The sequence below is a fragment of the Pollachius pollachius genome (genome assembly GCF_949987615.1).
Source record: "Pollachius pollachius genome assembly, chromosome: 12".
NCBI classification, from domain to species: Eukaryota; Metazoa; Chordata; class Actinopteri; order Gadiformes; family Gadidae; genus Pollachius; species Pollachius pollachius.
Genome location: NC_136945.1, coordinates 9,287,980 through 9,300,907, shown reverse-complemented (window position 1 = coordinate 9,300,907; position 12,928 = coordinate 9,287,980). Strand labels below are relative to the sequence as shown.

Below are 12,928 nucleotides of genomic sequence, written 5' to 3'. Positions count from 1 at the left end.
TCTGAGTATTTCACATTCAGTTCTTTCCATCTCATCCCCTCCAATGTCTCTTTCCATGATAAAAGCAAGTAAGCAGATTCTCTCACCTTTTTTTCTTGCCTGTGTTTCTGGAGGTTTTTCTTTGACTGATATCACAGCAACTAACCAAGCTGTCATATACAGGTATGATCAGGCAGGTCTCACCCAGTAATGCTCCCTTAACATGTACAACACGCCTTACGACCATGGCCATGTGTGAGTTGCTTGTTGAAGCTAATAGTTATGGTCATGTATCCATAATGGCAAACAGCAGACAAAATGCAATAATATCCTTGTTTGAATAGATGCAGACTCAAACAGAACCTATAGACTCCTCTGCCTGACTCCCTCATGTCGATTCACTCAATGGTTTGGTTTTTCACCATCGACGGATGAGAATGTTGGAGCGCTGGCACTCAGCTATGTCATCACACTGCAACAAACATTGTGTTCAGATGTATGTACGCTCCTTTGGTGTTTCTATGAGGTCATCTACAGTCAGCGTGTTAGGACACTTACGCCATATCAGTTATTATCAACACCACCACATAAAATACTTTTTCTGTGAAGTTTTTCCACATCAGTGCTTCCGTCACAAGTGTGGATAGGTGAAGGTGGCATTTTGAAAAGTGTTGCTTGCTTAACCAGCTGTTTCAAATTCAGCAGTGCATTGACTATTAAAGGTCAAACATGTTCAAAGGTGTCGCAAGGGACTGCATAACGCATTCGCTTGGAATGTGAAACTCTACAGTGAGAGCAGATGGAACGATATTGATAATATTGTTGTTTTTTTGGAGTTGTCATCGGGGTAGCTGCCCGCTTTTCAGTGTAGCTCGCGAACAGAGCGGGAAACAGAGACGACCCTGCCTCTGAGAGAAGGAGAGTTTGCGTCGCACATGAGACGAGAAACATTAAGTGGGCGTCATCCAACGTGTGGTGGCTTTTGACTCATTCTACAAAAGTGAGAAGGACGCTTTTTTTTAACGTGTTCACACAATACGAAGTTTTTGTTTATTTTTATATATCGAGGGCACACCAGATTTTTGGTGTTAATTGAAAGAATTAGTTTTCAGAGAAGATGCAGATGCATATGGATGTCTGGACTGAGGAGCTGAGATAGGTATAGTAAAACAACTGAATGCTTATGGGGTAGATATGTGTCATGTCTGTGTGTGTGGAGGTCTCTCATAGCTCTAATGTGGTGATTTAGTCTTTACCATCACAACAAGTCTCTCAATCTTATGAAACTATGACAAACGCTGAGAAGAACAAAAGATTTCATAAGTACATGATGCAATTACGTCAATTATATAGTGCAGTTATTTCCCTTAATGTAACATAGTGTGCCTTTAATGTAGCTTAGTTATTTAGTTGAACGTAACAATTATTTTCTGGGTCAAAAATAATCAAAACAAAGGATAACATTTTTTGAAAAACATTGAAGTGATATGTAGTATAAATAAAAGGTTGTTATTGTTTTTGTAGTGGTTTGTGCTCCAAAAGAAACCATACAAAAAGAATAAATCAAATTAAACATGTGTCAATGCATGAATAACCACATGGCATCAAAACTAAATTTAAAGAAACACATTTTGAACCAATTCACTGTAAATATGTTTATAAATATAGCTATTCCATTGCAACTTCTGCCCAACCATGTTTAATCTTCATACACAATTTCAACACGACACCACATGCTTCGGCGGAAGTTGTATAATAATCATAATAATAATAATAATAATAATAATGTAAATCATCCATAACATTACCAATATTAATACAATTTTTAATTGTACATCTACTATTTGTAATTCTAGCTATATAAAATCAGTAGAAATGGAAGCAATTATGTAGCTATGGAACTTACTTTTTGCCTGTTGCAATTTCAAAACCGAGAGAAACAAACAAGGTAATTCCTCTGTAATTATTGTGTACTAAGCATTGCACCACATAATTACTAAGTGAATACAAGGTCACATATGTGCCTTATAAAATAAACTGTAGTTTAGAGTTCTATTGTAGATGGCCTTCCCGCTGTATATCCCGCCGTATAGTATTCAAATTCCTCTGGCAAAGGACAATGCAATTAATATATTGAGAGACCATTTTTTTAATGATTGCCTGCATGGGACCTGGTTTTTCATGTGTATCTTTTTCATAGGAATCCTGTCATTTATAACTAATGAATCTAATTATCCTGTGTAGCCATCAAACATTAATGAAGATAAAAAAAAGCAACCAAAATACATAGTAAGGCCTATTTGAAATCGAGCTAAACAAAAATGTTTATGCTGAGGAAAGGAGGTTATTAACATTTGAAGTCGGGGCCCTGGATACAAACGGCTGTATACTCTTTTTGGTGGCGGCTAGATAACTAAGAAAAACAACATGTTGGGATAACCTTTATGTGAAAGAAACAACAAAACCTCCAGTGCTGATCGGGTTCCCAAACCCCGAAGACTTTAAACAACCTTCAACGATATTTCTAGGCCCCCACCCAGCAGATCATTACACCGAAAATACCAAATAAATACCGCCATTAGTCATTCTCAGAGTGAGTGAGAGTAAGATTAGAAGAAAGCCATTGTGATTGTTGGGATCGTATTGTTGTCAGGCCGTCAGACATGGTCCCTGAAGGTCTGAGCCGTCGTGGAGCATGAGGCAGCACAGCTCAGCTCAGCTCGCTCTCGATATGACTCAAGCTCTTCCCACACACACTACCGCTCGCCGTGGCAACGTGCTCTGTTTGGCTCACGCGGCTGCTGCTGCTGCTGTTGCCGCGGCTCCAAACATGTTGAGCTTTGGTTGTCTGCTGTGTTTGTAATGTCTGCCAAAAAAAATTGAACTGACACAAAGACGTATTTCGTCGTGTTCGATGGTCAATATAAAAAAAAAAGAAGCTTTTTGGCCACGGCACGGCATGAGAAATAAATGATCTTCACCCGAGCCTGTGTACATACACACATGAACTCACAAAACTTTAAGCATGTATACATATGCACACAGGTACACACACACACACACACACGTACGTTCGCACACAAACCCTAAACCCCCTGCGCTGTTCAAAGATTGAGGATTGGAAGAAAAGGGCTGGTGAAGAATGTACTTGCCATCCAAATAAATAAATCAACAGGGCCAATAATGAAAGCCATGCCTGCTCCGTGCTGCTTTAATGACAGCCCGTGTACGGGCCCACTGTCAGTCACTGTCATGAGTGGAAGAATGAGAGCCAATTTGAGGATAATCCAGACCAGATTGTTGCTCTTTCAGGAGCCCCGGTGGTCAGTCCTATCAGGCTCAGGCATCTCCTCGGGCCTGATAAGTTCCCCCAAAACTACATTCATTTAACATCCTATTCACAACATATTTTTTTCTGGGAGCAGGTCTGAAGAATCCACGCACACACACACACACACAACCCCGCTGGGTATACAACTCTTGGATCGTTGTTTTTCAGTGTTTTGTGTGTGTCTGTGTGTGTGTGTGTGTACTCTTGTGTGTGTGTGTGTGTGTTTGTTTGTTTGTGTGTGTGTGTGTGTGAGTGTGTGAGTGTGTCTGTGTGTATGCTTCTGTGTGTGTGTGTGTGTGCGTGTGTGTGTGTGTGTGTGTGTCTGTGTGTGTGTGTGTGTGTGTGTGTGTGTGTGCTTATGGTTGTCTTTGTGTTTGTGTGTGTGTGGGAGCCCCCCTGCGTATCCCCGTCTCCTGGAGAACACTCACGCCAGTCATAGCCGAGATGCAGTGACTAATACCGGGGGCTAATTCGATATTTTGACATGTGTGATGAAGATCACAGATGAAGTCATATCGAACCTGAGGCCACCCCCGCAGTGTCCTTCAGGTTACACATATACAATACATAAAAAACATCGAAACAAAGCGCACAAAACGCGGTTCACTCCTCAACCCCTACAACTCATGCCGCCTGCGTGGTTAAAAAGAAGCTGTGAGTAAATATTTAACGGCATGACATTTGACGTTTCTCTGGAGGCGAATGTTACTAGAGGCAGCCTCCCCTCGACAACAATTAGGCTTTGGTTAATTATTTCCTTTCTGTTTCAAAGGCATCTTTCAGGAGCCTCATTGGACAGGGTAATAGTCGTTACTCGGGACGGGATTAGATATTGCCAATCAGTGGCGGGCGAGGCAGAGTCCTCAAAGCAGCCGGGGAAATCAAAGCCAACAGTTGAAATCCAAGCCATGTGTTTGTGATTGTCATTTATTGTGTTTGGGAACAAAAGAAAAAAAGGGTCTCTCCAAAAATGGGGCAACGTTTTATGCTTGCATGCCGTTTTATCAAAACACCCATAGACACAAGCACATGCATGCACATACACACACTTACGCACCACACCCACACACACACACACACACCCACACACACAGACACACGCACACACACACAGACCAACGCACTCAAAGCACACACGTATGTACACCCGGTACACACTAACATACACTCGCGCACACAGGTGGCCTCACTTGCCCCCACACACCCCCAGTAATTAATCATATGTAAATTAACCATTTGAATGTGACACCTACACACTCATGCACCGTGGCACTTTGAAGTTTTACACCCACTCAAAATGCAAGAAAGCATGTATTGTATATTTTGAAAGAAATGCTGAAATCATGCATCTTACATTTTGGACAAATGGAACCATTTATTATTGTGTATTTCATTATTGAGCAGAAGTAAAATATTACAGGTCTGCTGTTGGTTTGAAAGTCCCCCCCTGTGGAGAATTGTTTCTGTAATCTCCCGGTTACCAGCGTAAAGGCCTTCTCTTTAGTGTTGAATATCCACTGGGCTGTGCCGGTTACACAGTGAGAGGAGCCCATCTGCCTTGTGTTGATCACAAACCACACATCAAACTACATAAAAACAGATGAAATATCGGTGTGTAAAAAGAAACACATTGTACAACTTCACATAAAGGATATTCTGTTGCCTTTTCCTTAAAGTGTAATGGGATACTGCAGAAATACAAAAATCGAGGAGAAACGTATAATTATTGTGTTTTTCATGTTTTTGAAGTTAAATGTCACGCAAGAAATCCCTGAATTTATGAAAGTCTTGTAATTTGTGGTGGAGGAGTAAGACTTCTCCTTTGTAATGTTATAATCTATGGCTCCAACAATGGAAAACCGTGTCAAACATTTTAACCTGTCCAATTTCCATTTTGATCGATGATGAATATTCAACTAAATAACACATTCAATTGGAATGGGATTCAATATAGACCTGTAACGTTAACATTTGGCTTGTACGGGCAACAATTATTTCAAAATACCTTCATAACCTGTCTCATCCATCATATATAAATAAATATTACATTATTAGAATATAGTAAGTCTCACATGGACAGTATAATTAACTCTCTCTCTCTCTCTCTCTTCCTCCCTCCCTCTCTCTCTCTCCCTCCCTCCCTCTCTCTCCCTCCCTCCCTCCCTCCCTCCCTCACTCTCTCTCTCTCCCTCTCCCTCCCCCCCTCTCTCTCTCTCTCTCGCTCTCTCTCTCTCTCTGTCTCTCTCTCTCCCTTTCTCTCTCTCTCTCTCCCTCCCTCTCTCTCTCCCTCCCTCTCCCTCCCCCCCTCTCTCTCTCTCTCTCCCTCCCTCCCTCCCTCCCTCACTCTCTCTCTCTCTCCCTCTCTCTCTCCCTCCCTCTCCCCCCTCTCTCTCTCTCTCTCGCTCTCTCTCTCTCTCTGTCTCTCTCTCTCCCTTTCTCTCTCTCTCTCTCTCCCTCCCTCTCTCTCTCCCTCCCTCTCCCTCCCCCCCTCTCTCTCTCTCTCTCCCTCCCTCCCTCCCTCCCTCACTCTCTCTCTCTCTCCCTCTCTCTCTCCCTCCCTCTCCCTCCCCCTCTCTCTCTCTCTCGCTCTCTCTCTGTGTCTCTCTCTCTCCCTTTCTCTCTCTCTCTCCCTCCCTCTCTCTCTCCCTCCCTCTCCCTCCCCCCCTCTCTCTCTCTCTCTCCCTCTCTCTCTCTCGCTCTCTCTCTCTCTCTGTCTCTCTCTCTCCCTCTCTCTCTCTCTCTCTCTCTCTCTCTGCCTCCCTCTCTCTCTCTCTCCCTCCCTCCCTCTCTCTCTCTCTCTCTCTCCCTCTCTCTCTCTCTCTCTGTCCCAGTGGAGCGGGTGTGTTCGCTGGGCTCGGAGGGGGAGGATGAGCAAGGGGGCGTGTGGAGCATGGAGCCCCAGGACTGCCAGGGGAGCCCCGGCCTGACCCCCAGCCACGAGACGGTGGACACTGCCAGCCGCTGCACCCGCTCAGCACCGCCCCTACCACCGCCCACAGCACCCCCCCACAGCCTCAGGCATCCCTGGGCCCTGCAGACCGCTGACCCGGTGGGGGGCGGGGAAGATGAGGGGGCCATCACCCTCCTGACCCCCAGAGACGGGAGACACCAGCAGGGGTCCATCGCTTACCAAAGTAAGGGTCCGAGATATGATGCGGCCCGTTATTGTGATTGTGTTGCAGAAAGTCGACGGGCTTCATGAGCTGCGATCTATGACGGTTCACTGTTATCTGAATGAAACGCTCGGCTGGCGGATGAGAGACGACATTTACATCGCTCTATTCTCGTTACCGCACAGCTCCCCCGGCACAAATATTACACCAGACATGACATGTCATGATTATTATCATTTTTAAGCGTTGTTGAGTCAAAAGGTCTGTGTGTAAAAATGTTGACATTATCCTCCTGACTCAAGACTGCTTTCACAACCCCCAGTAGAAACACCTTCTCACCAACGCCTCCTCCAATCAGGGCCTTTTCTTCCAGACATTCATTTTCGTTTCCCCCCCACCCCTCTCATCTCTCTTTGAAAAGTCTATGAGAAAGCATGACAAAAGAACTCATCCCACACAATGTCACAATGTTTCCAACGCATCAAAGAGACGACGTTACGCTGCTGAAATCCGAGCCCAGCGACACGCGGCTTTCCCTTTTATTTAGCCCGGATCAAAGGCCCCGCCGCGGCTTTCCCTTCCTAACAATCACTTAGCTCCCTCGCCTCTCCTGATTCGGCCCCTCCTGATGAAGGCAAAGCGCCGCTTTTACAAGAGCCCACCGCAGCCGTCTCTCTCCGCCCCCCCCCGCCACATTAAAAACACTGTTCAAAATATGGCGACATCTGCAAACATTTGAAAAATCTTCGTCAGGCTTCGCGGCGGCGCTGTCTGTAAGCAAAAAAAAAAACGTGCCCCAGTCGGAATAAAAGCCACTTTCCCAGTGTGCTCCGGTCGTGTGCAGTCGGGGCTTTCTGTCCCTCGGCTCTCCGCTCTCTGCCATCGCGTGCACCCGAGGGCCCTGATAGGAGAGGTTATGTAGAAATACCGTTCAGTAAATTTGCACACCCAAGAATATCAGATGACAAATACAAATGGCAATCAGATGGCAATCAGATGCAAAGCATCGCTGAGTTGATTTCCTTATGTTGTCTCACATGTTACCAGTCGGAGAGATTCACTGCTCATATCTTTCTCCTGTAAAATATACAACGCCTAGCAATTCCCAACAAGATCTCCTTGGAGACACACTCATCTTCAACACGCGCACCTTCCCCTCTCCAGGTAAGACCACAGACTTCCCATGTGCCTTAGAGGACCTGGCCCACTATGAGTTCCTGGCCCAGCTGAGGAAGGCCACCAACTCGGACGCCATCCAAAATGGCGGCGACTCCCTCTACCACCACCGCCAGCACAGCGGCAGTCGGCACGAGGAGCTACCCCCTGCCATCTGGTCCCCAGGGGCCCAGCACCGCTCCACTGAAACACTCGGTAGGGTTAACACCGACACACACACACGCACACACACACGCGGTTACATGCATGCACAAAACAGAAACATGCACATGCGCACGCCCCCACACACGTGCTCACGCAGGCTGCGATCATTTCACGCATGGAAGTTTTTCAATTCCGAATACAACGTTGTTAATTGCGAAACTGTATGAATGAGTCACGCCTCTCTCTCTGTCTCTGTATCGCTCTCTCGCTGTGTCTTTCACACACATTACCTCTCACACACTCAAAACCGTGGTCCTCTGAATGTAGTTCTCGAATGGGTCTGGTCTTATGTGGATGCTGGTGTTCCCAGATGGGACCGGCGGTGTGAGGGGCCCGCACGTGTCCTGTCCCTTCTGCCAGAGGAACTACCTGCAGGGGCCGGCCCTCAGGCAGCACGTCAGATCCTGCCAGGAGAAGCATGCCGAGCACATGGTCTGCCCGCTCTGTGGATACACTGCCACCTGCAGGGCCCAGATGGAACAGCACCTGGTGCTGCACAACCAGGTCCACGACAAGGTGAGCTGCCCCCCCATGAGCAGGGTGCCTTTAACACTGTTGAAGGCTGAGTCGAAATGAACCGCGTTGAAATGCTCAACTCTCGATCCATGTGCTGCGTAATATATTCATTCATGTAATATCAATAGAGAAAACGTATGACTGTGACGTGTGACTGAAAAAAAAAAGAGAAAAGTATGAATGAACGTGATGGTGATAACTTTCCCCTGCTGTTGTAGAATTCCATCAGCTCGGACCAGGGCCCTGAGACCAGGAAGTTCAAATGCCAGCAGTGTGGCAAGGCCTTCAAGTACAAACACCACCTCAAGGAACACCTGCGCATCCACAGCGGTAAGAAGCCATGTTCTTGACCCCCCCCCCCCCCCCCCCCCCCCCCCCCATCACAAGACACCATCAACCGTCACATTGATGCCAAAACATTTAACGGTTGAATGAGAAAACCCTAACCCTAACAAACACCGCCATCGTGAAACTGAACGAAAAGCACGTGGCTAGTGTGAGACATGACCCTGTGCATCCCCCCCCCCAGGTGAGAAGCCCTACCAGTGCTCCCACTGCAAGAAGCGCTTCTCCCACTCTGGCTCCTACAGCTCCCACCTGAGCAGCAAAAAGTGCCTGAGTGGAGGAGGAGGAGGAGGAGGAGGAGGAGGAGGAGGGGGAGGAGGGGGAGGAGGAGGAGGAGGAGGAGGAGGAGGAGGAAACATGGCTGAAGCTGCGGGCATCTTCAACGGCCTCGTCAAAGCCTCCCACTTTCTCCCTATCCACCACCACCACCACCAACACCACCTCCACCACTCCTTCCCCACGTCTCCCCCTGCTGGCGGGGAGAGGAACTCAAACGGCCGGCACTCTCCGTTCTCCCCCAGCTCCACGGACAGCCTGGCGTTCCTGGACCCCCAGCAGCAGCAGCTGTTGTTGTCCCCGCAGGACGGCCCCCAGCCCTCCGCGTTCCAAAGGGCCGGGGGCTTCTCCGGGCTGTGGGACCCCACGGCGGAGCTCTCCCTGAAGGCCAACGTGTTCAAGAGCACGGCCCTGCTGCCGTACCTCCAGTCAGGGGCCAAGTTTGAGGAGGTCCTGCAGAGGATGCTCCACAGAGAGGGCAAGAGACCCAGGGAGGAGGGGGGGGAGGAGGAGGAGGAGGAGGAGGAGGAGGAGCAGGAAGAGGAGGAGGGGAGGCAGGATGAAGGGGAGAGGGATAGAGCAAGAGGAAGAGGAGGGGGAAGAGAAAGGGGAGCCGCCATGGAGAAGAAGAGGAGGGTCACAGAGAACGGAGGCGGGATGGCCGATGGGGCGTCCGGGTGTCCGGAGGGGGGCGTGAGGAGGGGGAGCGTGAGGGGGCAGGACGGGGAGGGGAGGGCCGTGCTGGGGGTGACGTGTCGCTGGTGCCTGCAGCTCTTCCCCAACGCGGCCGTGCTCCTGCAGCACGAGCGCTACCTCTGCAGGGTGACCCGGGGGGCATCGGAGATCCCCGCCGGGGGCCCTCACGGCAAGGGCCACGCCTCTCCGCCCCTCCTCTTCCCCAGAGCCTCCTTCCCGCCGGCCGACGGCCGCCCTGCGGACACGTCGCCCGGGCAGAAGCCCCCCCTCCGCCTCGCGCCCCCTAAGCAGCTCCTGTTCCCCCTGCAGTCCTCCCCGACCCGGCCCCGCCCCGACACCCTGTCTCCGTACTCCTACTGGCCCGGGCGGCCGCGCCTCAGCCCCGGTCAGCCCATCAGCCCGTCTGCACAGCTGCCCTCCCCCAAGGCCAGGATCAGAGTCCCTTCCGCCGGGTTGGGTTCGCCCCTCTGCCTCGCCGCCCCCTGCGGCCGCCCCCCCGGGGTCTCCCCGCCCCAGCACCAGGCGGCCCGCCACCTCAAGGGGAGCTGGCTCGGGGGCTCTCAGAACGACGAGCCTCTGGACCTCTCCCTGCCCAGGCAGCCCCCCGGCGGAGACGCCGGGGGCCGGACCTCCAACGGAAAGCCCGCCAAAGAGGAGAGGGTGGAGGCGGAGCCCCCGCAGATGACCATTCTGAGTCCCGGCCGGCCCCTCTTGCACCAGCACCCGGCCTTCGGAGGGGGCGGCGCGCCCGTGTTTGGATACGACGGGTTCCCCGTGCTCGGCCCCAGGGTCCAGACGGCCCTCGGCCTGCAGGGACACAAGGGCCTGGCGTCTCTTCCCCTGGGTCGCCCGGCACGCAGCGCACACTTCCTCTCGCCCATGGCCTACGTGATGGAGAGAGACACCGAGGCCATGTTGAAGAGAATCCACCAGGACAGGCATGCTCTTGTGGTAAGAACGTTTCCCCCCCCCCCACCAGCTTCACCAGTTTACAGGAAGCAGTGAATACTGTCAATTTGACCAAACTAAACACAGACATGGTTAAAGAAGGGGGGCATAAGGCACACGGTACAGAACGGTTTCTCCATTCTTCTGCTTGTGCTGCCCAGAGCGAGGCCTTGAGCCGCGGCGTTCTGGACTACGGCTCCCTGGGGGACGTGGGACCAGATGGGGAGGCAGGACCGGGCCGCAAGAGGATGAGGAAGACGGAGGAAGGCCTGTACGCCTGCGACATCTGCCAGAAGACCTTCCAGAAGAGCAGCTCGCTCCTGCGGCACAAATATGAGCACACAGGTATGTAATGCCTGGGCTCCTCCTACCTGCTGCACAATTAGTGGAGGAAGTGTGGGAGGATAAGGGAAAACAACAGACTCAATGTCATCGTTCAATGTACTGGCGTGTCAAGGGGGAGGCTGAAAACCCCCTAGCCTAAAAACTAAACTAGCCTGCTCATTTTAGAAGGGCAATAAAAATTGAATACGGTTCACTTTTATTATCGGGGAAACAACCGAATGCTGTAACCGCTTTCAATGTAAAAAACAAAAGTGTCCCGTAACAAAACAACCCCCCCCCCCCCCCCCCCAGTCATGATTATAACTTTATGTGTCTTCATTACAGGCAAACGTCCTCACGAGTGCCAGATCTGCAGCAAGGCGTTCAAGCACAAGCACCACCTCATAGAGCACAGCAGGCTGCACTCGGGGGAGAAGCCCTACCAGTGTGACAAGTGCGGCAAACGCTTCTCCCACTCGGGCTCCTACTCGCAGCACATGAACCACCGCTACGCCTACTGCAGCCGGGACCAGGAGCCCGACCAGGACCCAGAGCAGGACCCCGACATGCCCCTCAGCCCGGACGGGACGGGGACGGGCAGCGATTTCGGGGTACAACTGGCCACCGGCGAGACCCCCCCCTCCCTGGATGACTCCCAGACCCCTCACTCCTTCCTTAGCGACTCCAGCCTGGACGGGGGGCACGTTGGGCTGATGAGCAGGGAGGAGGAGGAGGAGGAGGAGGAGGAGGAGGAGGAGGAGGAGGAGGAAGAGGAGGAGGACGGTTACAATATCATTGTGGACAGGATGAGTGACAGTTGCGCTGAGGAGGCACGGAAAGGTGCGCTGGGAGGAGAGGAGGCAGGGGCGCGGGGCCTGGAGGGGCCGTGGGCCGTGCAGGAACACCAGGCCCACGGCCTCGTGCTTCAAGGGCTGGGAGGGGACAGGGGGGCGGGGAGAGCAGAGCTCCAGCAGTGGAGCGACAAAACAGGGGAACCCAATGCAGCTGTGGAACATAAACTGGGCCTGGACGCCGCTGAATCGTGAGTCGACGAAGACAATTAATCTACAAATATTTTTTTTAAGGTTTATATTATGCGGGTCCTTTGTTATTATTGCCCTCAATGCATCCGTTTTGGGGTATCCCTATATTTATGCCGGATAAAATATCCTCATCTTTCCGTCAACTCATTAAAAACAATGCTGTTAGAGCCATAACAACATCAAGGCTATGCAAGCTATCAAAATGTAAAAGATTTTTCTATGCAATATTATACAATCCACTGACAAACTTGTTTTCAATCCTTGTATTTTGCTCTTTTGAGTTGCATTACACATATAAAATGTATGATAAATAGAAGGGCCATTTTAAATTCTATGTCCAAATCATGCCAACATTTGTTTTTATAGAACTGTTTCAGGCTAATCTTTTATCACCCCTCTTGCAGTATTAATGCGGAAGACCATAACTGTGAGTTGACAATTTGTCAGCCTTATTAGCATTGCAATAAGTCGATTTGTCGCTCAGTCTTGTTTATTTATTTGTCGTTTTTTAATGCAAGTCTTACTAGCCTTTAATATCCTGTGGCGCTCATTGGATCACAAGATCACATTTTTTAAAAAAAGCAAATGATATTTACACATGATTTCATACAATATTCTCTTACTATAATGCTGTGAAATATTGATGATGATGATGCTGCAAATATCGCTTGCTTAAACATATTAACCACAGGGCAGAGAAAGAACCCACTCAACAATGTTTACTCTCAACCTATTTTAGCAGTAGCAGGAGATCATTATTGTTGCTGTCTTAACTAGACATCCTACATTTTATTTTTAATTTGCCAGACCGCTGGATCATTAAGTCAGCACCCTAATTTAAGCCATTCTTCCCGTTAACTGAAGAAATAAACATATACCATATTGTTTATATTAGGATGTCTCCAGTAACAGGACAAAATGTGTTGGTTTATTTTGCACAAAGTTGCATTTTGCACGAGGTTGAGCCCGAACACCAC

General features: G+C 49.7%; 1 protein-coding gene across 1 annotated transcript; it reads left to right on the top strand.

Annotated features, from left to right (window-relative positions):
• Positions 1-1,003: 1,003 nt before the first annotated feature.
• On the top strand, positions 1,004-11,954 carry LOC307083683 (zinc finger E-box-binding homeobox 1; the record flags this gene model as incomplete). Its single annotated transcript, XM_079747635.1, has 10 exons — positions 1,004-1,138; positions 6,142-6,444; positions 7,588-7,794; positions 8,114-8,319; positions 8,538-8,649; positions 8,849-8,957; positions 9,186-9,390; positions 9,628-10,587; positions 10,746-10,929; positions 11,254-11,954. The coding sequence occupies exons 2-10, from the start codon at positions 6,201-6,203 to the stop codon at positions 11,952-11,954; spliced, it is 2,928 nt and encodes a 975-aa protein (XP_079603761.1). The 5' UTR covers positions 1,004-1,138; positions 6,142-6,200.
• Positions 11,955-12,928: the final 974 nt, after the last annotated feature.